At 42.1% G+C, this 27,394-nt stretch overlaps 1 protein-coding gene across 2 annotated transcripts; it reads right to left on the bottom strand.

Moving 5' to 3' along the window:
• Positions 1-1,246: 1,246 nt before the first annotated feature.
• On the bottom strand, positions 1,247-22,906 carry Myh1 (myosin heavy chain 1). 2 transcript variants are annotated; one of them, XM_004663129.2, is made up of 38 exons: positions 22,703-22,906; positions 22,461-22,604; positions 22,185-22,341; positions 21,142-21,169; positions 20,292-20,406; positions 20,102-20,194; positions 19,918-19,981; positions 18,954-19,052; positions 18,761-18,864; positions 18,499-18,637; positions 17,765-17,883; positions 17,527-17,676; positions 17,248-17,418; positions 16,311-16,623; positions 16,141-16,217; positions 14,951-15,038; positions 14,747-14,864; positions 14,442-14,565; positions 14,218-14,354; positions 13,864-14,119; positions 13,421-13,663; positions 13,152-13,328; positions 11,592-11,737; positions 11,425-11,515; positions 10,949-11,338; positions 10,341-10,467; positions 8,357-8,475; positions 7,997-8,193; positions 6,622-6,805; positions 6,184-6,349; positions 5,971-6,095; positions 5,038-5,346; positions 4,749-4,952; positions 4,299-4,424; positions 4,042-4,212; positions 3,408-3,512; positions 3,203-3,298; positions 1,247-1,399 (listed from the first exon to the last, which is right to left on the bottom strand). In XM_004663129.2, the coding sequence occupies exons 1-38, from the start codon at positions 22,904-22,906 to the stop codon at positions 1,247-1,249; spliced, it is 5,829 nt and encodes a 1,942-aa protein (XP_004663186.1). The 2 variants fall into 2 exon arrangements, with proteins under 2 accessions (XP_004663186.1, XP_004663187.1); XM_004663130.2 differs by having other exon boundaries at positions 16,141-16,215; positions 16,321-16,623.
• Positions 22,907-27,394: the final 4,488 nt, after the last annotated feature.

Below are 27,394 nucleotides of genomic sequence, written 5' to 3'. Positions count from 1 at the left end.
CTTGATATTTTATTTATTCACTATCTACTAAAATTGGCATAAATAAAAGGCCCATTCTAATTTCAGGATGAGTAAACCTGTAGTAATTACAATAATGATGATAGTAATTACCATAGCACTGTAGGAAGGACAATATTTTTTAAAAATCCAAATATAAAATGAGACTAGATGACGAATAAATATGTATAACATAATCTAATAAATCTTTATGTTACTTGACTTAATGCCATCAAAAGTTCTGGGAGAAGGCCTAAAATATAGAAATTTAAAAGGACAGGAGAAGCTAGAAATATACCATTCATTCTTAATTCCTCTTGACCCTTCTAAGATGCTAACCTGAGAGAAGGTACAGTAAACAAGTGACTAAGCATGTATAGATAATGATCTCTTACACTTAAAAAAAAAAAGACCACAAAACATACAGAGCATGTTCACTCACGGGGAATCTATGGCGATTTGATTCAGGTGTCCCCCATAAACTTAGGTGTTCTGAATATTAGGTGCCCAGCTAATGGAGATTTGGGAATTAACCCCTCTTGGAGGCAGTATTGGGGGCAGGCTTATGGGTATTATAGCCAGTTTCCCCTTGCCAATGTCGGGCACACTATCCTGTTGCTATTGTCTGCCTTATGTTTGCCAGGGGGCGATGTCCACCCTCTGCTCATGCCATGGTTTTACCTGCCATCATGGAGCTTCCTCTCCATGGACCAAAATAAATTCTGCTCTTGGACAGGTGATTTCTGCCAGCTATGCGAACCTCACAGCAACAGAACCCTAACCCCAGTTTACTGGTTCGTGTAGTGATGGTGAAGGATTCGCACTTTAAATGTTTTTAATAGCATTTAATAATAGGTCTTTTGCACTTTTGCTCTTAGTTTTCATGATTGGCCTTTTGATTTTACTTCATCGTAGGACAGAGGACTTCCTGTCATCTTATGGAAACAATGGATAACTTCATTAATGGAAGCTAGCTGATGGGGGAGATGGGGCTGGTGGCTCTTACTGAGCTTGGCCTTGCTGCTCTGTTACCGTGTTGTACCCTTGATAACTAAGCACTTTGTCACAAAATGACATCTTTTCTTTCCTTGGTACATAAAAAGATAAAGTGATATGGAAGGGAAAGAAAAGGCTGACAAGTTCTTGGCAGATAAATTTTTTATCTCCAAAAGTTATAAATACAAAATTGAGTGACAAAGATTTTCACATTTTGCTCATATCTTTGGTCACTTTCCAGCATTTGGGTGAGTTACTCTTCACTTATGATCTTCGTGTGAACTTCGCGGCTCTTCACCCGCAGCTTGTTGACCTGGGACTCAGCGATGTCGGCCCGCTCCTCGGCCTCCTCCAGCTCGTGCTGAATCTTGCGGAACTTGGCAAGGTTGACATTGGATTGTTCCTCCTGTGAGTGGAAACGCATTTGTGAGGGGGGAAAAAACGTGTTCAAATTTCTAGTCTTTGGTAAATGTATCATGAATATCTTTTTATTTAAAAAATGATTCTCTCTAGTAAAATTTTAAGAAGCCTAGAGAAATGATTTAATTTTTCTTGCATTAGCTCATCTTATATTTCTTAAACTAATAGATAATGACAAGTGTTATTCATTAGAAAAACTAAACATCTGAGAGCTACTACTAAATATGCCATGTTCCCAGGCTTCTTCCTTTTTTTTTCAGGAATCCAAGAATGGAACCAGACCCTATAAAAATGCAGACAGGCAATCTACACTACACCAGACTCCTAGCCTTGAGTATAGATTATTGCCACTTAAATCTAAATTATTTCCACTTAAATAGTTTAGAAATATTTTTAAAGTTTACTGTTTTCTAAAATGGTCTGAGTTCTCTCATTATTCTTGAATATATAACAACGAATTTAAGGAGGTGGAGGCCAGCTTTAGTAAATATTCTTTTATTAAGAAGTTTCATTAAGAACCCTTCCAAAATGTGATATTTTTTAAAACTTGAAACATTTATAAAGTGTAGAATCACTTAAAATAGTATAACTCTAAAAAAAAAGGAAAGTGAGAGCTAGAGAAAAGGAAGTGGTTCCTTCAGATGCGGTATGGGCTTGCACATGTGTGTGCTTTTCTATTCTTGCTCCATCCCTTGCCCTCACCCATTTCTCTTCCTTTCCGAGCTCAGGGCAGGGTGTGTGTGTGTGTGTGTGTGTGTGTGTGTGTGTGTGTGTATAAAAGCAGTCAATGAACAGAGGAACTTATTTGCAGTCAGCAGATATATACATTCATGTAAAGGAATGTTACATTGGAGCATTATTTCTGATGAGTCACAGGATGTGAACATGAGGCGCTCTACTGGTTTGAACATTACTGAGTCTTCTGACTGCCAAACTTTTATAATTTTCACTATTTGATATCTTCACTTGTGTTTATAGTGACCTCTCACACTTAAAGTGATTGAAGTGGAATTTCTATTTCCATCTCACCTAGATCATCAGGAATTCCCTTAGCCTCCCATCTTAGTGATCGGTATACAGTCCATCTGGTTATTCACATCATAATCTTGACTAACTTTTACCTTCAAGTGTGGCCTATTGGCATATCTTACAGTTTTTATCCTAGAATCTCTGCACTTCTCTCTGCTCTATTAATACCCTAATGCAAACCTCAGAAGCACCTGAAAAACTAACTTCCTTATATCTTCCTGTGCCTACTCAGTTAGCCAACAATCTGTTCTCTACATAGTAAGGAGGATACTCTTCTAAAAATATAAATCAGATCAAGACTGACCCAGATGGAAACTCCTCTCATTTCTAGGGCCCCACTGTACCAACAATAAAGTGCAGGCTGCTCCCCAGAGTCTAGAAGACCCTTTGATCTGCCTTCTACACAGCTCTGGCCCCATTTGTTCTGCTGTCTTGCAAGCTTGGTATTTGCTCTTCCCCAACTTGGGATATTGTGAGGTTTTTGCTTGGCTTGGTGCTCATAATTGAACCCAGAGCCTCATGGGTACTAAGTCCATGCTATACCACTGAACAACACCCCCATCCTATTCATTCCTAGAACACTTTTTTCTAGCTGATTATCAAGTGACTGGTTTCCTTATGTTCTTAGACCTTCACTCAGTCATTTTTCTTTGCTCTCTTCTCTCATTATTAATCCTTTCTTCCACCTCTTTCTTTAACCACCTTGTCCCAGTCATGTCAAAGACAGGGGCAGTCAATCACCATGAGAGTCCAAACTTACCGCTTCTTCAGCTTGTCTCTTGTACGCCTTCACCTTGGCCTGAAGTTTGTCCACCAGGTCTTGGAGCCTGAGAACATTCTTGCGGTCTTCCTCAGTCTGAAATATTTTAAAGGGTGAGTTTCTTGAAAGTACAGGTAATTTTTTTTTTTCTGCATGTGTTCATTTTTAATGTCCTATAAGAGCCTAATTAGGCCATATTCCTTACTTGGTAGGTGAGTTCCTTCACTCTTCTCTCGTGTTTGCGCAGACCTTTGACAGTTTCAACATTGCGTTTCTGTTCGCTTTCAACTTCTGCTTCAAGTTCACGTACCTGCAAGAATGTGTGTGTGTGAGGGCAGTCACCCACATGCCACATGGCACCATGTGGTGGTTAGAGGATAGCTCCCACCTTGTTTGAGGCAGGATCTCCTTGTTGTATGCTTCTGGGGATGCCAGGCTAGCTAGCCCATGAACTTCCAGGAATTTTCTGGTCTCTGCCTCCCATCCTGCCACAGGCTTGCTGGGATTACAGATGCTAGCTAAAGTGTCTGGCATTTTACATGGGTCCTAGGGATCCAAACTCAGGAATTCAAGCTAGTCAGTGGGTCATCGTCCCAGTCCCCACTGTAAAGGCATTTACTATGATTCCTTCACTCAGTGAGTTTCAACTTCTTTGAGCGACCCACATTCTCCTCTTATCAGATTCTTATAGTTTTTGATGCCCCAGTCAAATTGCCCATCATAAGTTCTCAAGCAAGACAATATCTGCCCTTCATCTCAGGATGTCCCACAAGGTAGTCAAAGTCATGTGTTGGGTTGTGAAGAGAGAGGGATGGGTGCATGCTGGTCAGAAGACCCACCCTGGCCTCCAGTTTCTGGATCTGCTTCTTGCCGCCCTTCAGCGCCAGCTGCTCGGCCTCGTCCAGGCGGTGCTGCAGGTCCTTGACCGTCTGCTCCATGTTCTTCTTCATCCGCTCCAGGTGGGCGCTCGTGTCCTGCTCCTTCTTCAGCTCCTCCGCCATCATGGCGGCCTGGGGAGCAATGAAACAGTTGGTTAAGTGCCGAGAGGGCGCTGCTGGATTCAAGCCACCCCACCATGGCATTGCTCTCTGCTCACATCAGTGATGGCCTTCTTGGCCTTCTCTTCTGCATTGCGGGCCTCCTGGACAATGTCCTCCATCTCTCCCTGGATCTGGGAAATGTCTGACTCCAGCTTCTTCTTGGTATTGATCAGGCTGGTGTTCTGGTTAAAATAATAAATAGAGATAAACAGTGAAAGGCAAAAATTAGCATGCTTATGTCTTAGTTAACTTGTATGCTAATTATTAGCTAGCATCCCTCTTAGTTGCACAAATCATCTGAACCCATACATGCTTAAAAGACAAGTCTGGATGTCATAGTGCAGATAAACAAAAATATTATTAGTCCCCAGCCAAATGTTTTAAACTTAAGTCTCCATAAAGTATTATAAATAAAATTTCTAAACAGTACTGAGATAACAAGAATTGCCTCTTCCCTCCTACATATTATTATTATTTTTTTTTTTTTACTATTCGATTATGCTTACCTGGGTGTGGAGGAGCTGCACACGCTCACTGGCATCCAGGAGCTCCTGCTCCGCAATCTTCCTGCTCCTCTCCGTCTGCTCCAGCGTGGCCCGCAGCTCCTCAATCTCAGCCTGAAGCAGGTTGGCCCTGCGCTCCACCATGGCCAGCTGCTCCTTCAGGTCCTCCTGGCCCCGGAGAGCATCGTCCAGGTGCAGCTGGGTGTCCTGTGGGATGAAGGATCACTGAGACACCTTGTTCTTAGGCCCTGGTCACCCCAGTCATCAGTGAGCACGTCTTAATGCCACTGACCTTGAGGATCCCTTGGGTGTTCCTGTAGTTCCTCAGGGCCTCAGCAGCCATGCGGTTGGCGTGGTTCAGCTGGATTTCCATCTCATTGAGGTCACCCTCCATCTTCTTCTTGATCCTGATGGCATCATTCCTGCTCCTGATCTCTGCATCCAGCGTGCTCTGCATGGACTCCACCACTCGAATGTGGTTTCTCTTCAGCTGGTCGATTTCCTCATCCTTCTCGGCAATCTTCCTGTCAATTTCAGACTTGACCTGGTTCAGCTCAAGCTGGATGCGCAGGATCTTTCCCTCTTCATGCTCCAGGGATGCCTTAAAGACAGCAGGAGGTGACATTAGCAAGAACTTGGAAGTCATCCTATCTGTGCTACCACTACCTATATGTGCTACACACGTGTGTGTGTGTGTGTGTGTGTGTGTGTGTGTGTGTTATTTATTTATTTGTGACAGAAAAGAGTGAAAATGTATGCTCCAGGGTCTCCTGCCACTGCAAACAAACTCCAGGCATATGTTCCACTTTGTGCATCTGGCCTTACATGGGCAGTTGGGAATTGAGCCCTAGCTGTTAGACTTTGCATACAAGCCACTTTAACCACTGAGCTATCTCTCCAGCCCTGGCTAAAATACATATTTACATACAACTTTATTCCATTGTTATAGTAAGGTATACATATTAATAATGGGTTTATATGCTTCTAGCTCCCCAGCCAGATCATTTATGATTTTGAAGACAGGACCCTAGTTATTCATCAGTGTTTTAAAGTTTCTAAAACAGTCCTTGACATGTAGTTATGGTAGATGTATTCATGTTCAGTTTTCTATCTTCATACAGAATAAAGATAATGTTTCATTTCTTAATTCACCAATCCCTGAAGTTAGTAGAGCCTGATTCCTCCAGGAGTCATTTAAGATGTAGAAGGTACAGTACAGTGATACCTCTGCCTCCTCTAAAGCAGCCTGAAGCTCAGACTTTTCTTGCTCAACTTGCTTCTTTATTTTTTCCAGTTCATGAATGCGCTTCCCTCCTTCTGCAATCTGTTCAGTGAGATCAGAGATCTCCTCTGTTAGGAGAAAAAGTACAGAAATTTGTTCAGAGAGCAAAAACATTCTTTCAGATCTTCTGTTAAATAAAAGGTAAAATGCACTCACGTTGCAAGTTCTTATTTTCCCGCTTCAGGGTTTCGAGATGGTCTAGGGATTCCTCATAAGCATTTTTGATCTTGAAGAGTTCTGTGCTGAGAGAGCGAGACTCCTTTTGAGAGGCTTCCAGCTCAGCATGGGTCTCCTCATACTTCTGCTTCCATTCTGCCAGGATCTGCATGGCAAAGATGGAAAGTAAGTTTGAGGGCATAGATGTGTTCTGTTCTGGAAACCTGAGGCTGGGTGGCCTAGGACTAGATAATAATTATGAAAGAGAAGAAAAGGAATTCACAGGAAACTCCCTGTGTCACCCTATCCACACTTCCACTAATGGGGCCAGCAGTGCTGAGCTGAGGGTGTTGTTTGGCTATTTCAGTGAGGCATGAGGGAAGGCAGCAAGTTATGGTTCATAATGTATTGAAGACTAGAAATGGAATGAAAGAACACCTTGTCGAAGTTCCTTTGCTTCTTGTCCAGGGCTGCGCAGGCAGCGTTGGTTCTTTCCACGTCAATCATGAGGTCCTCCACCTCGTTCTGCAGCCGCTGCTTGGTCTTCTCCAGGGAAGCGCACTTGGCGTTCACGGCTTCAACGTGTTCCTCAGCATCCTGCAGACGCTGGGCCAGCTTCTTCCTGAAAAGAGACATGGGCAGAGGAGAAATGAATGGTTCTTGGAGAATTGCTGGTTTTAAGTTGAGAACAAGTGAGTGGCTTCTACAGACTTCCTTAATATGTTGCTTCTCAAGCTTGTCTTGAATATCCAGTTCTTTATTAACTCACCACCACTCTCCTCGCACTGGGTACTGAAGCTAACTGGGTTTCAGTGTTGTTGTACTTTGTGAGGCCATCTGTGACAAGCGTAAGCCAAGATTCCATCTTTCAATGTAACTTGTTGAGTCTTTCTTTGTAGGATATTAATATCTACTTTCAAGTGCTATTATTTATGTCTACGTCTCCACTTAGTGGTGTGCCGAGGGGAGGAGTTGGGAGCTTACAAATCTTCACGTTCATACAGGTTGTCACACATGTTAAGAACTCAAATGTTGGGCTACGCTGAACTCAAATGGAGCATCTTTGATTTGTCTATTAAATTGTATCTCTTGTTTTGCCAGCTTGTCATTAATCTAGTCATAAGAACAAGCTTTCCCTAATCAATATCACTTTTGCACTGAGTGTTTATCTCCGAGTCATTTCTAAGCCTCTACCAGAGCACTAGCTCCAGCAATGTAGGCGGTGTATGCTTTACAGAATTAATGCCAAGAAGTCACACATTTCCATTGAGTGAGTAGGACCTTTTCTGTCCAGACCCTTTTTCAACAGTTCTGTCTTGAACTTTAAATTACATTGACTATTTAGACCTTTATGAAACAATGCAATTTGTTTCTTTACTATGGCATTTCCCACATAGCTTTTGGCCTCCTTTCTGTCTACAAAAAATGTCATATTTGGCATCTAATGAGAAAGAGCTCTTTTAAAGTCTGGTTATTTTCCACTTAGACACCCAGATCCCTAGTCCATTATCCCATTGTGATTGAGAAGAAGGAGAATAACTCTTACTCATCTGTTCCTTTAAGGGTGGAATGAAGTCAAAAGTTCCTCCTTAACAAATTATTATTCAACTTCCTCTTTCTTTCTCTCTATACCCTCTGCTATAATTTCTCTCTATAGATTATTTAGATTATTTAGTATTTTTGTTGTTGTTCGGCATGTGCTTTCCCAGATTTTTAAACATTTAGGGAGTGAGGACCCTCTATGCCCACAGAGAACTTTGATAACATACTTTGTTATTATGTTTATTGCACTCTAACCAAGACTAGCACATACTTGGCCTCCTCCAGCTCTTCTGTGCGCTGGATGGCATCCGTCTCGTATTTGGTCCTCCACTGGGCAACCTCGCTGTTGGCCTTGGACATCGCCCTCTGCAGCTCTGCCTTGGCTTCCTGCTCCTCCTCATACTGCTCCCGCAGCAGGTCACAGTCATGACGGGAGGACTGTAGAGCGTGGGCTAAAGCACTCTTGGCCTGAAAATACAAGGGTTGGTGACTTAATTTTCAACCCTGTAAAGTGATCTTATCCCCTAAATTCTTAAGAGATCATCAGCATGAAACCTATAGAAGTAATTTAAAGGGGGGAAAAAACCACACAAGAACAATGAAAATTGTGACAAAAGGAAGAAGAGCTCACCTTTATCTCCTCTTCCAGTTGTCTCTTCAGTTCTTCAATCTGCTGTGTAAATGCTTGTTTGCCCCTCGAGAGCTGAGAGACCAAAGAGTCCTTCTCGTCTAGCTGCCGTGAATATTCACCTGAAATGACCAACATCCAGAAAACTCAGCCTATCTTTGGAAATAAAAGCTGTAAAACAAAACCTACAGCAGAGAAAGGGTGGCACATGATGAGAGCATGAATGACAGCATCCACCAGCCTTCCCTTTTGCTCCTGATGAGCCAACCTGTCAAAGTGAAAGTATGGAGAAGTTTGAGAGTGGTCTCCTGCTCTTGCACAACCCAGGAGGAGTCAGGAGTTGTTTAAGAGGATCTGATCACAGTCAGGAGTGATGAAGAAACAAGAAACACATGGACAGCACACCAACAAGGCAAGGCGTTCCAGGGCCTTCTGTCTAAAGCAGTGGGTGTTCTAGTGCACTTTCCATAGAAATGCGCCTGCAACAAATCGTTTATTCTGTAGGAAACCAGGGCCTTTGAAAAACTGGCTCTCTAAGTAGAAGTGATGCTCAGAGGAAAATCTTGGAAATGACTTTTGACAAATATTACGAAATGATCAAAATCTTAGACTGGATCAGCTATCTGTTGATCTGTCTACCTCCAGGGAGAACTGGTCCTAGAGCACTAACCAGTTCCCAAGCTAAATAACACTTGAATTTCTCTTCCATTGTTTAGGTGACATATTCATAAATTCACCAGATCATATTCCAGGATGAGAAAAGCCTTTCAGCACCCCTTTTTAAGCTAGGTACTTGACAGTCTTATCAGTTTTGACATTCATTAGGAATCACTTATTTTTTTCATACTACTGACTGGTAGAGAAAGTGCAAGGAATATCTTGAGCATATAGCTTTTTCTTTTCATAGGATATACTGCCCACTTTTAGAACAATAATCAAAGTTTCAGTCTCATAAGAGTGGCAGCATTTGATGATTATAAAGAGTAGTTCTCTGACTTTTTCAACTGCCTGTTACTTGAATGGCACAAATGACAAATGACAAAACAATTTCCATTTCATTAGCTTTTTCTTGGAGAGGTGAGATTGGATGGAAAGTTGGATGAATAAGTCAAAGGAGTATATGCAGACACTTTAAAATTTGCTAGTCCTAAATATTTCCCTTTAGAACTCTATCAGTTCAGGGCCATCTGTAAGTCTTCCAGGAAAGACTGGAGTACATATTCCTGGAGAAGTGACTCTATTAGTCTCATAATCTGTATTCTTAAAAATGAGAATAGGGATGAAAAGATGGCTTAGTAGTCAAGGCACTTGCCTACAAAGCCTTTGGACCTAGGTTCGATTCCCCAGTACCCATATAAGCCAGATGCACAAGGTGGTGCATGTGTTTACAGTTCACTTGCAGTAGCTAGATGCCCTGGTGTGCTCATTCTTTCACTATTTACACCTATCTCTTTAATAAATAAATAAAATGAAATATTTTCAAACAGGGATAGACATTATATAAGGGAATGAGGAAATAAATAAAAATTATCTTGTAAAAATCATTTCAAAAAGTAACTGTGAGGATATACTTTGTATTTAATAACTTTTTTATTTGTTTTGTTTTGAGTGAGGCTCCGGGAACTCACATAGTATGGCTTAGGCTGGCCTTGAACTCACCAAACTTCTCCCTCAGCACCTCAGTGCAATGTATGTGTTTCCACATCAGACCTGTGTTTGATAACTGTTGACAAAAGCCAAATTGGTTTTGAAATATCCGAAAACAACAGGTCTTGGATCTAGCTAGCTTACTAACTAGTTATGTCAATCATCTATCTGTCATCTAGACGTCCCTGTCACTGTCATCCCTCAGAGAGCAGCCCCATGCCATAGATCAGTCATGTGTTACGGTGCCTCTGAGAAGGTGACGCATGCTCTTAAGCAGCTTGATACAGATTTTCAGTGAACTGCAAGCTAGGTAACTTTGTCACTGGAGAAGAGGACCCACCAGATTCGGTCTGCAGGCGTCCTCTCTGTGCTGTCAACTCATTGATGAGCCGCTGCTGCTCCTCCTCCTTGGTCTTCAGCTCGCTCACTTGGTCTTCCAGGGTGCGGCACATCTTCTCCAGGTTTCCCTGCATTCAGAGTGGCAGAGGCATTTCAAGCAAGTATTTGCACCAAAGAAAGTTTGAGGGGTCCAGATATTCTCTGAGTGCAGTGCCCATTTGTGTGGAGAATAAACTCTCTTCACTAACAAAGACAACAGGGGCCCCAACTTGTGATGGAGAGAATAAGACTCATAGTCCAAACACACTGATACTACATTGCTCTATGAATTTAATGTCTTCACTGAATTTTCTCAGTTGTGACATAAAAATAATGATGCTTGATTCAACCCACAAGTTGTCATAAGAAGCAAAGTTTGTGCTTAAGGGAAAAATGCAAAACCCAATGATCAATGTAAAGTGTTTAGGAAACCTCCAAACATGTAGACAGATAATGCATTTTGCTCCCTAGCTTGTATTGCCTGAGTCCCCTTCTGTCCATTGCTATAAATGCTAGAGAAGTTCCCACATGTCTTACAGAAATATGTTGAAATTTCCCTCATGGTTGTACCTTGGCTTTGGAGACGACCTCCATATTACTAGCGAGGTCATCGATCTCCATCTTCATCTCGCTCTTCTCCTTCTCCAGCTTCTGCTTCACCCGCTGCAGGTTGTCGATCTGCTCCCCGAGCTCAGCCACACTGTCCGCGTGCTTCTTCCTCAGGGTGGCCGCTGTGGCCTCATGCTGCAGGGTGGCCTCCTCCAGGTCCCTCCGCATTTTCTGGAACTCGGCCTCTCGCTTCTTGTTAAGTTCGATCTGGGCAGAGGTGGCCCCGCCGGCCTCTTCCAGCCGCTCGCTGATCTCCTCCAGTTCCCGGGAGAGGTCAGAGCGCTGCTTCTCTGCCTTGGCCCTGGAGGCCCGCTCTGCCTCGATTTCCTCCTCCAGCTCCTCAATGCGGGCCTGGGAACGGAGGGAAATGCAAACTCAGTGTGTTGGGTCCATTGTGCTTTCATGTTGCAATAGACTGATGGAAACCATGGCCTTACCTGCAACTCCTTGATCTTCTTCTGCAGCTGCATCCCTAGGGCCTGCTCATCCTCAATCTTGCTTTGCAGGTTGCTCATTTCAAACTCTTTCCTGTGGGAAAAACACTTATGTCAGTCACCAGTCTATCAATTGTCCTTTCCCCTGAGCTGTCAGTCCTCACACTTACTTTTTGAGTTTCTCATCAAGTTGTTGCTTGTCGTTCTCTACATCCATTGTGGACTCTTGGGCCAACTTTAGGTCTCCCTCTAGTTTCCTCTTTGCCCTTTCTAGATCCATTCGGATTTTCTTTTCTTGTTCTAAAGAGCCTTCAAGCTAAAAGTTAATGATCCGTGAGTACAGTGCCTATTTCATATTATGTTATCAACCTACCTCGATCGTCTATAAAGAAGAAAGATTTGACTCAGCAGTTCCAAGCTTGTGCTATTTCCGTAATCTAAGGATTGAGCATGTAAAAGCTGAAGTGTAAGTGCATAGGGTGATGCTCAGTAGGTAAAAAACTTGCTGAGAAAACATGAGGACTTGAGTTCAGATCCCAGCAACCACTTAGAAAATGTGGGACATGGCAGTACATGCCTGTAAGCCTAGCACTGTGGGGTGGCAGACTCACTGGCTAGCTTGACAAGCACTGTAGGTAAGTGCCCGGCCTCACAAAGCAAGGTAGAAAGAGATCAAGTAAGACAGCATGCAGTAACCTCTGGCCTCTGCATACATGCGCACATGCATCTTTCTACATGTGCATACATACATGCACACATGCATCTTTATACATGTGCATACATACATGTACACATGCATCTGTACACACAGGTGCACAGATGCATGTACACATTCAAAAACCTAAGGTGGAATGAAATAAATTATAAAATAAACTACTAATGGGAATCATAGCTCCTATGTCTGTCACTGGAATCAATTGTAAGCAATACTTTTCCATAAGAGATGGACATTGGAAGGTTTCTACATTATGACCTTAGCTAATGCCTCCTGTACTTGCATATTTCATTTCCAGTATACTCTGCATTACAGATCTCTGTTAGTTAAAGCCCGTTCTTCTTCCACATCCCTTATTCAGTAGCCCCTTTTGTCTCTAAGTATAAGCCCTGGGGACCATCACCACTTCTTTGCTATTGCTTTGTTTCCTAGATGAAAAACATGCTGTGTTGTCTTGTTACAGCCATTGGCTTTTTAATTTTCTTTTAAATTTTAGACAGAATGAGAGAGAGTGAGAGTGACAGAGAGACAGAGAGAGATTTGATGCACCAGGGCCCCAGCCACTGTAATTTAACTCCAGATTCCTGCACCACCTAGTGGGTATGTGCAACCTTGTGCTTGCCTCACTTTTGTGTTTCTGGCTTACGTGGGATCTGCAGAGTTAAACATGAGTCCTTAGGCTTCTCAGGAAAGTGCATTAACTGCTAAGCCATCTCTCCAGCCCACCATTGGCTTTTCAAGCTCAGGTAGAGACTGCTTTGTTTTACAGCTTCCCTTGGTGAGCACACTGTCCTTGTCTTTGATTCTTTTCTCCATATCATCTGTTCTTTATAACCATCTGTCTTTATTGATTTTCAAAAATCTTGTGTGTACATTTAGTCTTTGTCCAAAGGATTATGTATTAGAGTTCTTATTCATAGAACACATTTGGTTAATGATCATTGTACCATAAGCAAACAAACTCATGCTTGCTTAATTATGAACTAAGAAAGATTTCACATGATGCTAGACTTACATCGTCCACTTGCTGCTCGAGCTTGATCTTGGCTTTGGTCAGCGTGTTGACTTTGTCCTCCTCCGCCTGCAGGTCATCCAGGGTCTGCTGGTGGGCCTCCTGCAGGGCCTTCTTCTCCTTGGTCAGCTTGGCGATGGTTTCGTCCAGGCCTGCCATCTCTTCTGTCAGGTTTTTCACCTAAGGAGGTCAAGAGAGAGATGGTCTCTCCTGGAGAGCAGCCTGGTGGCATGGCAGAGGCTCCACGTGGCATGGCGGGATGTGCTTCATACCTTGTTCTCTGTGGCATGCTTCTCCTTCTCCACCTTGGCCAGCGTCAGCTCAAGGTCATCGATGTCTTTCTTGAGTTCTGAGCACTCGTCCTCCAGCTTCCTCTTCTTGGCCGTCAGCTCAGCGTTGATCTCTTCCTCATCCTCAGCTCTCTCGGTCACCTCTTTGATTTTGGCCTCAAGCTGGATTTTGGTTTTGATCAGCTGGTCACACCTTTCCTCTGCGTCAGCCAAGCTATCTGCTTCCTGTGGAGAGACAATAGATGATTTTTAGATTTTAGTTTCCTGGTTATATTCAAATATTATTAATATTTTAACATCTTTAAAAGCAATCAAGCAAATTTGTCTTGGGCACCAAGTTAATTTTTAGCTTTCCACCATTGAGCAAACATTGATGGGAAATTTATTACTAACATGAAGATTAAAAAGGAAAGTTATATACTCACAGATTGAACCTGGAGTTGCAGGTCATTTTTCTCTTGCATCAGAGCAACCATTTTTTCTTCTAGCTCTTTTCTTTTGGCCTCAGCCTTGGCAAGACTTTCTTTAGTTTTTTCAAATTCCTCCTTCATGTTGGCCATCTCCTTCTCGGTCTCTGCGCTCTTGAGCAGGGGCTTGATCTTGAAGTACAGCTTCATCCAGGGCCAGTGCTTGACATTCATGAAGGCACGGACGTTGTACTGGATGCAGAAGATGGACTCTCTAAGGGAAGAGCAGAAATATTCAAAGTCAGATTCTACCAAGAAGCATAGTTAAAAGGACTAAAATAACAAGGTTAAGTATGTTATCCTTATTAATACCTTCTCTCCACCATCTTTTGGTATTCCACTCTTGCCAAGTACCCCCTGCACATGGCCTGGGTTCGGGTAATCAGTTGGGCCAACTTTTCATCTCTCATCTCCTCTAGGAGCCCCAGGAGACCAGCTTTGAAAAAGACCTGTGCATGGACAACATTGTAGGTCAGAAAGTTTGCATAAGTTCAAAGGAGCAGGAATAGCATTGAGTTGGATTTAGAGAATCTTACCTTGGTGTGACCAAATTTATACTGGGTGTGGTCAATGTCGATGGAGCCAAGGAGCTTCTCAGAAGCTTTCTTGCTATCAATGAACTGTCCTTCAGGAATCGCACTTGCATTTAGTACTTTGTATCTGTTTAAGTCAAACAGAGAAGTGACTTAGCCGTTGTCATCAAACAAACTTCCTGCCATAGTGACTTCATACTTTCCATTTGTCCATAGGCAGTTCAAGTTTATTTCTTCCCAATTGTTCAAAAAAAATTGAAGCAATATACAAGAACCTCTTCAAACAATTCACTGTGAAAATATCTGACCTCTGCTTGAAGTCCGCATAGAGGATTCTGCTTGGGAATCCTTTCCTGCAGATGCGGATGCCTTCTAGCACACCGTTACACCTCAGCTGGTGGAGGACCAGTTCGTGCTCCATGGCACCTGAAGCAAAGAAGGCGCATGCCATATTTCATGGTCTAAAGCAAACATGTTGGAACTTGTCTGGATCAATATCCAAAGTGTCTCACCGGGAGTCTTGGTTTCATTGGGGATGATACACCGTACAAAGTGGGGGTGGGTGCTCCTCAGATTGGTCATCAGTTTATTCAGATTCTCCTATGGGGTCAAGAATATTGGATTTTAACATGCTGTTTTCTGTCTCTTATTTACAGATATAATGTTCACAGTCCATGACATGGGTTGCTTCAATTCTATTGAAGAGTATTCGGATTTTTATTTTTAGTCATGGAATTTCTACATTTTCAATATACCTTCATACTTAATAATTTTATATCATGAGCATATTTTCTATTAACTATCAAATTGGTTGTTCACTGAATTGAATTTCCTAAGCTTATATTGTAAATTTGTTGTGACACCAAAAATACATGGAGATATCCCATCCCTACTCTTTTGCCTAGGTATTTTGACTAGTTTTGCTACTAATTCAATGCCTGCCTGCAATCTTCCACTTCTTATTTTGCCCATTGTTATATTGTATCTGCATATCACATACTTATTCCTTGTTGTACATATAGAGCTGTGCCCTCCTCTTGGTTCCACATAAAATGGCCTTTTAATTCTTTGTTCTGGGAATTGACAGAAAACTGACCATCATGGTACCAAGTACAAAAGGTCTACCATCCTGCGGAGAGACTTTTTTAGAATAACCCCAGCATCTGTTTGTCAAGATGTGATTCAAAGTTGAGATTGACAAGAGTAAATGTTCTTCAAAGAACACTTTTTATCATATCACATTTTTTATATTTCCATCTTCTGAGTCACTATTCCTATCATTATGTATTTTATTTTCAGCTTTCAGAATACTCACTGACAGCCTCTACTAAGTATATACTTATGAGCCTAAACTTATTTGAGACCCCCCTCCAAAGGCTCAAGAAATTCTCATGCTACACTCAATCCTATCCAACTGGTGTCTATTAAATGTCAAATGACCTCATTCCCAAGCTCCAAAATTGAATTGGCCCATGTGATACTTCTGTAATCCACTTATCCCTCCTGACTCCCCTGACTTATTGAATGGTATTTCTTGCAAAACTGTATCTACTGTCCCTAAAATTCATTCCATTATTGCTATCTGACCTATCCCCCAGAGTCACAGTGTGTTCTAGGATACTTGCACCATTACTGCCTCTTGCTCACAACTTGAATAAAAATTTGTATCTTAAATCCAATTATAAAGAAAGTAAGTTTCTACCCTGAAGAGAGCTGACACGGTCTGGAAAGAAGAACCCTTCTTCTTAGCACCTTTCTTGCCACCACCGCCACCAGACTCTGAGGGGACAAGGAAAGCACAAGCAGTCACAAGGCAGGCTTTCTGTGATTATACTTGACACACTTAGTCATTCTTAATTTATTGAAAATTACCTGCTTCAGCAGCAGCTGCTGCTCCAGAGAAGAGGTAAGCTAGAGTTTTCATTGACGACTTCTGGTACAGGCCCACCACGGTCTCATTCAGGGGGTCCTTGTTCTTGTCCAGCCAGCCGGCGATATTGTAGTCCACCGTGCCCGCATAGTGCACCAGCGCAAAGTGGGCCTCAACCTTGCCTTTGGCAGGCTTGGGCTTCTGGAAGTTGTTTGACTTCCCAAGATGCTGCTCATAGAGTTTGTTCTTGAAGGAGGTGTCTGTTGCCTTGGGGAACATGCACTCCTCCTCTAGGATGGAGAAGATGCCCATGGGCTGGAGGAATGAATAGAAACAAATGCATATGAATTCTGTCTGCTTAAAGAAGTAATAGATGTTATCAATGACTATATTCATTCTTTAACTCCATAGAGCTAATGAAAACTCATTCTTTGGTCAGAAGTCTGACAAGAAAAATGAAGAATTTACTCTTGTGGAGTTTGTATCTCCATAGTGCTCTGGTGACTTGCAAACTAGCTGCACCAGAAACACCTACTAACAGCACAGATTTCCAGGATTCATACCACATCTGCTCAAAAGTGCCCATGGGGGTGAGATAGAAGAACTCTGCCATGGTTCTGCATACTCATAGTGAGATTTAGACAGCTAGCATTTGAAAGCCTCTGCTTTAAAGTGAATTCATACTTCAAAGGCTAAAGGTGTCAAAGAGAAAAGTAGAGAGTACCCAATAAGAACTGCATTTTAATAAGGAAGATAGTCTTATATGTAAGGCTTTATGTTGTAAATTGTGGGTATACATAAAGTTCTGAACTCTATAGGGAGTTTTCTTCTATTGTTTATAAGTAGAAATCTTTGGCCATAATACACATCAATGTTTTGTGATTTTTCTTTTACGTATTAAATAGCAATATACTGCAGTCTGAAAAAAAGCAAGCAGACCTTCTCGATGAGCTCGATGCAGGCAGCCAAGTCCATGCCAAAGTCGATGAACTCCCACTCGATGCCCTCCTTCTTGTACTCCTCCTGCTCCAGCACGAACATGTGGTGGTTGAAGAACTGCTGCAGCTTCTCGTTGGTGAAGTTGATGCACAGCTGCTCCAGGCTGTTGAACTGGGTGTTTGTTTCAAATACCAAAGAGTGAAAAAATCCATTTGAGTGAATTTGGAACTTCTGCTCAACAGACACAAAGTGAACCAGTCATTTGCCCAAAGAACTCACGTCAAAGATCTCAAAGCCAGCGATGTCCAAGACCCCGATGAAGTACTGCCTGGGCTGCTTGGTGTCCAGCTGCTGGTTGATGCGGGTGACCATCCACAGGAACATCTTCTCGTACACGGCCTTGGCCAGGGCGCCCACGGCGTTGTACACCTTTGGAGAGAGCAGCGCTCGTTGGTGTTATTAAGCACATGTCATGGAGGCCAAGGGCAGGTGTGCTTCACCTTGGTCATTCACTTACCTGCTGCACAGTCTGGCCTTTGGTGACATACTCATTGCCGACCTTGACCCTGGGGTAGCAGAGGGCTTTGAGCAGGTCAGCAGAGTTCAGACTCTGGAGATAGGCCGCCTTGTCAGCAACTGCAGGAACACAATTGAGATTTCCAGCATGACCTACTCTGGGCCCCATAAATTATAGGGGGGAAGTTTTAAGTGATTAAAAAAAATTTATTTATTTGAGAGAGAGAATGGGAGGGAGGGAGAATGGGCATACAGGGCCTCCAGCCACTGCAAAGGAACTCCAGACACACATCCCACTTTGTGCAGCTGCCTTATGTGGGTCCTGGGGAATCAAACTTTGGTCCTTTGGCTTGGCAGGCAAGTGCCTTAACCACCAAACCATCTCTCCAGCCCTTGAGTTATTTTTTTAAATAAATATTTTTATTTATTTATTTGCAAGTAGAAGGAGAGAGAATGGGCATGCCTGGGGCTCTTGCCACTGCAAACACATTCCAGTTGCACGTGCCACTTTGTGCATCTGGCTTAGGTAGGTCCTGGGGAATCAAACCCAGGCCATCAGGCTTTGAAAGCAAGTACTTTAAGGTACTTAAGGGCCATCTCTCTGGCCCCTGAGTGATCTTTACTCAGAGTGTATGTGGGACTAAATTCATATAGTCCCATAAGAAGCTCTGCTGCAAAGGGTTTGTGAATTTGTACTATATGCTCTCAGTCAGTCCAGGGAGCTTTATCTTATACCTTCGGTGCCATCTGGCTCAGCCTGCTCCTCACGCTGCTTTTGTTTGAACTTCATGTTCCCATAATGCATCACAGCCCCCGTGAGCTTATAGATAGAGACTCTTTCGTCAGAAGTAAAGCCCAAGATATCAATGGCACTCTACAAGGAAACATGTGAGCATCAAAGTTAGGGCCCAAGACACTATTCATTTAGCAGAAGTTAGACTTAACCAAACCTATCCTAAGCAAATATTGTCCTTCCCATACATGATGTGCGACTTACATCAGTGGCCATCAACTCCTCCTGGTCATCGATGCTGGGGACCGTAATCTCCCCCTGACTGACAAAGGCATAGTCATATGGGTTGGTGGTGATCAGAAGCATCTCTAGGTGCAAGGAATTCAAAGTATATGTTTAACAGTGGAAAGTGTAATAAAATTCTTAACTTTCATCCATGAATTAAGTTCTTCCTTACCAATTAGATCTGGCTTCTTGTTAGACATGATCTGATAAAAAATATGGTAGCTTCTCTCCGCTTTTAGCTGGAAAGTAACTCTAGACTTCTCCAGAAGATCTGCAATGGATAGTCAACATCAGATGGGGAGTGGTGAAATTATCAAGTGTCCTGGATAGATTTTTAGCCCTGAAGTGATTCACTAATTCTTACTGCACCTTAAAATGACACCTCAGTATTCCCACGAGGTACTACATATTACATTAATACAAAAATTATTGCAGATGGTATTTAGAAAGAATGTAAGATACATTTAAATGAAAATATATTCATTTCTTATACAGAATTCCTTGACATGAAATATAATCCTGTCTGGAGACTCCTGCCTCCCCACTCTCCTGTAACTATAAGAAGGGGGGCTAATAAGAGAAATGTTTATTACCACTCAGACAAGGAAAAATTCCCTTTCAACCCATAGGCAACTCATCTACACCAATATTACTTTGTTCTTGGGCTATTTTTTTTAAAAAATTGTTTATTTATTTGGTAGAGAAAGAAGGAGAGAGAATGGGGGTGCCAGGGCCTCCAGCCACTGCAAACAAACTCCAGACACATGAGCCCCCTTGTGCATCTGGCTAACGTGGGTCCTAGGGAATCGAACCTGGGTCCTCTGGCATTGCAGGAAAATGCCTTTAACCTCTAAGCCATTCCTCCAGCCTGTTCTTGGGCTATTTTGAAATTTTTCTGAGGCTAGGATACTTCAGACAATCCCAAGAGTTCCTAGCAGTTCCTGCAAAATCATTAGCTCTCGCCTGGGTGGGTTAAGCACCCTGTGGGCTTTGGCTAGGACTGGCATTAACTGCAAGCCTATTTGGCAGCACTCGTGTTTTATTAGGCTCCACCATGCTCAGCAGGAGCTGCAGGATGCTCTTCCAAGCCATCATTTGTCATTCTTGGATTCTACTTAGGAGGTCCTGTTACTCACATGTTTCAATATCAGCAGAAGCCAGTTTCCCTGTAGCACCAAAGTGGATCCTGATGAATTTACCCTTGGAAGAAAAAGGGATGATGTTATCTATAAAACTTGAGTCACACAAGAGAGGAGTGATTAAAATCCTGCAGATATGATTTCACCAGCATCTGATAGCAGACAACAACAAGAGACTTACGAAGCGAGAGGAGTTGTCATTCCTCACGGTCTTGGCGTTGCCGAAGGCCTCCAGTAGGGGGTTGGCGCTGATGATTTGATCTTCCAGCGTCCCCTGCAAAGGCAAGAGCAGGCCTTGCATCTGGAGCTCAGGGATTTGTGGTCTGAGAGCCCCAGTAGAGTCTGGATGGTAACTGCGACAATTAGCCCACCTGCATTTTTCCAGAGGTTGCCTCTTCCTTCTTCTTCTCCCCAGTCACTGCAATTGTTGCAAAATACTGGATGACACGCTTCGTGTTCACAGTCTTCCCTGCCCCGGATTCTCCGCTGTCCAACAAAGATCAAACCTTTGTGAAAATCGGCCATTGTTGGCAGTGAAAGTGTTTTAGTCATCAGTGTTTACTCTCTTGTGAACCCGTCTTTACGTCTCTCTGCCATGGCCTTCTAGATCTGTCTACATATAACTCACAATTTCTCTTGCTGTGTGCTGGCAGATAGAAAAACTCCTCCATTATTTATTTAATACATGTTCCTGGAATGCTTAAAATGTTCCCGGATCTTTTCGAGGTGCTGAGACCCGTGCTTGATGAGGTCACAAGCAGCCATTCAACAGCCATGCCATAAATGGAACCCTGAACAATGAGTGCCACCTTTGGCTGCCTTGGATGAGAAATGGGGCTCTGGTTATGTCTTTGAAGGGACAGAATGTCCCAAAATAGGCTTTAAATGTATATTTGCAAAGCTCAAACTCTTCTAGAATGCTTCTTTCTGTTTTTGCCCTGTATGACTCTGGCCAGTCTCTGAGAGGGCATTCTGTGTAGCTACGCCCAGGAAGCCCTGTGAAGTTCTCAAGAGCGTACTAGCCAAGAGGGTAAATGAGATCACTGTTATTTTATAACTGGACATGATCTACATTCTCCAGTAAAGTAAAAACAATACCCAGTTCATGTCACATTAGGCCATTTCTTTTAGTATGGGACAATTGACTAATTTTGTCTTTTGGTTTGTCATTTACCCAATGAGAATGAAATGCCAATAAGTCTCAAGAGTAGGAATACATACGTGATTAAAATAGATTGATTCTCCCGATCTAGAAGAAAAATAGTGGTTAGTCCGTCAATAGATAGATAGACAAAAATCTCACAAGATTTTCTACTGAGAAACACTTAAGGCACATTTTCTGCGGAGCTTTTTAATGTATTAAGTTTTACATGGTATTATTCCTAAGTCTCTTAACTCCAGGGGGAGAAACATAAAATGTTGTCACAACTTAAATTCTTTTGGTCACCCCAGGAAGTGCATTCTGCTAACAGTATAAAGAACAGTGTGCTCTAAAGCCAGGCACAACCCCACCCCCCAGATGACAGCTATGGATTTCAGTGTCATGCAGTTCACTAATTAATGTGTATTGCTTTAAAAATGCATACTGTGCTAAGTGTTTCCACTCTGGCTTCACAGGCTACAATGGTGTTACTCTAACTATGGTTAAGATTTAGTTTCTAGTGAGTCCATGGACCTAACAAGAAAAAAATTCATGTGTGTGATGGCCACAGATCACAGCCCAATAAATGGCCTTCCCCAAAGTGTGCCAATGTGTTTAAGAATGATATGGTTAACAGAAGGATCTCAAAATTAAATTCTCTTGGGGTGAAAAGAACAACTTCTGTTTATATGCACATGACCCCCAGACATTATCTCCACTCAAGAAGAGGCCATTATCAGATGGCTCTTAAAAAATGGCAGCTCTTTTCAAAGTATCCAATACCATCTATAAGAAAATGGGGCACTGAAAGGGTTGGCCACCTGTTTTTCACTTCTATGCAGTTGACCTGTGATTCAGTTACTTTTATTACTTAAGTATGTCAAATAAGCCATGTGTTTCCAAGTGGGATGAAGCAGTGATAAGACTGGTGAAAGAGTCAGGGTAGAATCAGGAGCATGGAGGTTTGCCCCACTGTTGATAGTACCTGCCTTTCTCTACTTTAAACACCTCTTCTGGACAACCAGAGGCCTGGATTAGATTATTTCTGAAGATATTCTTGGCTCTAACATTTTGTATAGTGAGTGATCAAACAACTCATATGAAAACTAGTTGAACTACTCACCAGTCAGCATGAACTGGTAGGCGTTGTCAGAGATGGAGAAGATGTGGGGCGGGGCCTCCTGGCGCTTTTTGCCTCGGTAGGCGGCCACCACCTCTGCGTTATACACCGGCAGCCACTTGTAGGGGTTGACGGTGACACAGAAGAGGCCCGAGTAGGTCTGTACCAAAGAAGAGTGGAGAGATATTATCAGTTGATGGGGACATTGATTATCTATTAATTTCAAAAGAAAATATATTAGCTACTCTCATGAGTGGAAGGCCACGAGAAAGCGCTCACGTAGATCATCCAGGCTGCGTAGCGCTCTTTGAGGTTGTACAGAACTGCGGGCTCGTGCAGGTGGGTCATCATGGCCATGTCCTCGATCTTGTCGTATTTGGGAGGGTTCATGGGATAGACTTGGTCATCCTTGACGGTTACAGTCTATCCATAAACAAGAGAGGCCAGGTCAGAAAACAAATGTCAACTAAACTAGTCCAAAATGATGCACAGTTTTGACGAGCACCAGGTGATTTACTCACAGCTCCACCTTCGGTCTTGGCTGTCACCTTCCCCCCTTCCCTGCTCTGCACCGTGGCTTTCACAAAGGACTCCTTAGCGTCCACCACAAAGACGGATGACTTGGCGTCAAAGGGCTTGTTCTGAGCCTCAATGCGCTCCTTTTCAGACTTTCGGAGGTAAGGAGCAGCCTCCCCGAAAACGGCCATCTCGGCGTCCGAACTCATGGCTGCAGGCTACTGGTGGTAGCCCCGCTAGGGAACCTGCCTGGTAGAGGAAGACATGATAGACATTCAAAAGCTGAACCGTTAGGTTCACATGGATTTTCTTTTTTAAATTCACTGACCAGTTGGGCCAATGCATTGCTCTGGGTCTAACCACCTACTTGGCTTTACTGTGGCTGAAATGTCAGCCAGTTTTCTTGCTCTAGGCTGCTGCTGACAGGTACTAAATCATGCATTTGGAAAGCAATGGTTGTTTCTGGCTTACCTACTGGGATATCATGACTGCTTCCTGTGCTTCATTTATTATGTATCTCAATCTTTATAAGATGCCTATCATTTATTATATGATCTTAATAAGCTGCTTATCATTTATTATGTAATCGTGGTAAGCCGCCTATCATTGGCTTATACAAAACACAAAGTAAACAGGATGCTGGGACATTCCCTAGCTTTTTCTCTTTTACTTGTTATCTTCTCCATTGGATTTCCAGCACCTTGCAGGCAGGCAATACTTCTCTATCTGGTCTCCTTCACACCTCTAAGAACACGTGCTGGATGCAGAGAAGGGCCCAGAGCTGGCTAGCACAAGTTAAAGAACAGTAAGGAAGGGTGGCTAGTATTTTAGGCACTGTCAAAATGTGGGAAAGTTTGTTCATTCAAGACTTCAGAGTTGAGAAGATTGCCTACTAGGAAAGAAAGCAGAAATGTGAAGGAGCTTGGTTTTGCAATGTTGTTCAAATGAAAATTTATTAGACATCATTTCATCTTATCCTTTTAGAGGATTTTAACGAACTTGACTTCACTGATGTTTACTTTTTTTTTTCAAAAATCTATCATGAAATGTAATTACCTATGTCTTCTTGCACTATTGTTAACATTCCCATAAATACTTTCCTCAGTTTTACTTCTTTCAAATCTACTTCTAGACACTTTAGCATTTATGAATTCTGTCAATAATCATCATATAAAATTACAAATTTGATAATTTAAAAATATACACATTTTCCAGGAAAGCTGTCTGGGTAAACTTTTCTACATTTTTTTCCATTCAAACTATAATAACTCAAATAAAATAATTTATCTTACTGAAAATCACTTTTTAATTTTTAAATCTTTTTTAATTTACAGATTGTGAAAGAACATGTTGATCTATGCAACTTTTGCAAGGCAAGAATTAAAACATTCCATTCATCCATCTGGACATCTCACAGTTTTTATTCTATACAGTGCTGAGTAAAAGCTGCAGTGTAAAAAGTTTTAATTTTCTCCTTAAGTGAATGAACTGCTGCATTCCATGCTGAAATCACTTGAAAGACAAACTACAAAACTAGATACAGAAAAAATGTTCCAAAGACCCTGAAAAAGCGTTGTGCTCTTCTACAAAGGATCTGAGTTAATGAGACCCAGTTTCTAAAGCCCCTCACACTGTTTTCAAGAGAAATATGATCACCCACGAAATTAACATGCTTTTATTGTTTAACCCCACAGTCCAGACTATTGCAGAGGATTTCTTGCACTCAGAATGAAAAAAATAAAATAAAATAAATCAGTATCTTACCTTTAGAAGTGAAACTTTGATTTGGGTCAGAACTGTAAGGAAAAAAAAAAAAAGCAAAGGCCTTCTGATTAAATGCTAATTCCCAATAGGACCACAGTTTTTAATCTGAGAACCAGGAAGTGACTGGGAAGACTACATCTAATTACAATCCTGCAGAATAAGTTGCTGCTTCTCTGGCAGGACTGCCAGGGACAGTGGGAGCCAGGATGTGTGGCATGCGCACCAGCAGCCAGACATCCCTTCCAGTCCTCCAGACAGCCCTGTCCTCACACACTCTTACCTTGAAGCTTGATGAGGAAAGACAAGTCATTCTCATTCCAAGGGCACTTTTATAGGGTCAAATATGGAAAACACGTAACCTCCTCCTCTTTCTTTAAACATATTTGGCAAAACATGTTTTTGGCAATGAAGGTTTCCAAGCCTAATTCCCCTCATATTAAAGATGTTTGGATATAATTAGAAATATTTCCTCTCACATTGGGTTAAGTATATGAATCAATCTCCTATAAATAATTTGAGTTGTTGGCAATCTGAAAGGGATCTGCCCTTGGAATAATGTAAGGTGTTGTTTCAAGACTGCTGAGTCCTGGAATCCCTGACTTTGTTGCCGACTGCTCTTCTGTTTCATCCAGTGGCCTGGGTCAAGCCTTCAGCTGCCTGCACAATTGCCTCGTGATACTGGGCAGGAAAGCTTCTGCCCCTTGGGTCAAGCCCTACTGAAAGATTGTTGGTTCCTCGCAAGAAGACATGGCTTTTCTTTTTTCAATGCATTGTGCCTTATGAAGGATGCTTCAAAACTTAATTTTAAAATGAAGTTGATGAAGAGCAGCCAGAGATAGACAGCTCCCTTTGTGTCCTCCAGACCGTCACTTCTGAGTCCTGTCAGGTATTCCCTTCCACTGCCAACAGGCTCCAAAATCTCATTACCTTGCAAACAGGGAAGTTCTACTTCTCTTATTTTCCCCCCAGTCTCAAGTTGCTTATAAAATCCTGTTTCTCCTATGAAACTGAACATGGGAACCATTAAAAGCAGGGCACTTTTGTCTGTAAATACCAGTCGGTGTGACTTCTCCAGCAACCACTCATGATATATATTTAACATTTTGCTTCCAAGCAATATGTAACATTGTTTTCTAGCATAACTTAAAAAAAAAAAAAGGTTGTTATCATGGCCTTGCATCTTTCTCTGTCAGCATTTGCGTACCTGGTACCTGGACGATAGTGACTGTTTTATATGCAGCTCTATATTATTACACCCATATTTCAACTGATACAGTGGCAATAAGTTGCCTGTGAGAGAAGATATCTGGCGATGCTGGTTGTTATGGTCATATGATTTTATCTCTGCAAGGGATCATGCGATCCACACTTTTCATTTTACTAACAAAGCAACTGTGACCAAAGAAGAAAAGGGTCTCATAAGTCACACATCATTGTGGACCTTGGTCACCAAACTTGTAGTTCGGCATGCTTGCTAGTGACACTCGTCTATCTAGAGTTCATTACGGCCACCAAGAAGGGTCTTGCAGGGGATGTGCACCCAAGAATTTCCTAGCCATCTATTAGCCTGCGTTGTTACCCCACATACATAATTTTACTTTCTTACATGTTGTTCATGTACTGTCCCTCCATGGATGTGGGTAATAGTTCTTGGAGTTAGCATTTTCATAATCCCGTCAATTGGATTTGGTGGGAATTTTAAGACAGACTTTTGTTCTGCTTTGAACAAACATTGTAGTCAGTAGAGAGTAAGACCTTGTTTTTGGTCATTGCTACCAAGTTAGAGGGCACTTAGGCATTGATGTATGATCTTGACACAAAGTAAAAAAGATGGACCAATATAGCGGAGAAGAGCAATGATTTCATGCCCTTGTTAAGGTCTGTGAGATAGTGAACCAATTTACCTATTAAGCTGCCTCTGCATGCCTAATTTAAGTCCGTCTCACAGTGTCACTTAAGCCAAGACACTCTCACTTTCTATTCAGATGGGAAGTTAGCATTTAGCTTTTCCTTCATGCTGTCTAGGAAGGTTTTGTTTTTGGCCACGCATCTCAGCTGTGCCCAGTTTAAAAATATTAATCCTCTAGGAAAACTTCTCTGCGTAATCTAGATAGCCACTATATCTGCTTATAGTACAAACTCAGAGCTATTGTTATGTATGCATACATTTGAATACTATGCTTTAAGATTTATATTTTACTAACAAAGTCATTGACTTTGACTCGTTACATGATTAGAAAGCTATAAGGCTGGGAAACAAAGGCAAATAGCTTATTGATACAAAATTGTGCTATGTAAAATAATATTTTCTGTGTCTACAGATTTGATAGGCATCTAGTGGCTTTATATGAACAAGGGTCACTTTTCACTCCTGTCATACCCATTTCCAAATGGACAAACTGTGGGTATAGACATGGCTAATGGTGAAGACTGAGGTGAATTAATGAGACTGTGCATTTGTTGTTTTGATAACAGTTATTAAGCAATGAGAGTAGATATAATTAATATAAATTATCTCCATAGAAATATATTTATTCCATTCTTTATGTAGACTGGAGAATCATGCTCATGCTAGTGAATGCAGGTACTTCCTTATATTTCAATATTCCCTCATCACTTCATCAGAAGTGAATAGGAAGAAATAAAACTGACTTCCAGATTTCTGTTCATCAGAACAGGCTTCCTTGATAAGTGGCACCTTTATAGATTTAAGGTTCTGGAACAGACTGTGATGAATGTGAATATAGGGAAAGATTGAATGCAATTGTTTGGCAGTGTTGAGATTATTCAAACTTTGACGCAGCTCTAGGAGACTGACAAAAGACATGACCAGCTGAGGGAGAATGTCCAGATATCCTGTGTTCTTTATTTCCTTTGCAGTAAGGAATAAGGGTGTGACCAAAGGCTTCACATGTTGTGCCTCTCCCTAGTCG

Source organism: Jaculus jaculus, chromosome 12 (genome assembly GCF_020740685.1).
Source record: "Jaculus jaculus isolate mJacJac1 chromosome 12, mJacJac1.mat.Y.cur, whole genome shotgun sequence".
In the NCBI taxonomy this organism is placed as follows: Eukaryota; Metazoa; Chordata; class Mammalia; order Rodentia; family Dipodidae; genus Jaculus; species Jaculus jaculus.
The sequence above is the reverse complement of the archived record's forward strand: the minus strand, read 5'-3'. Positions and strand labels throughout refer to the sequence as shown.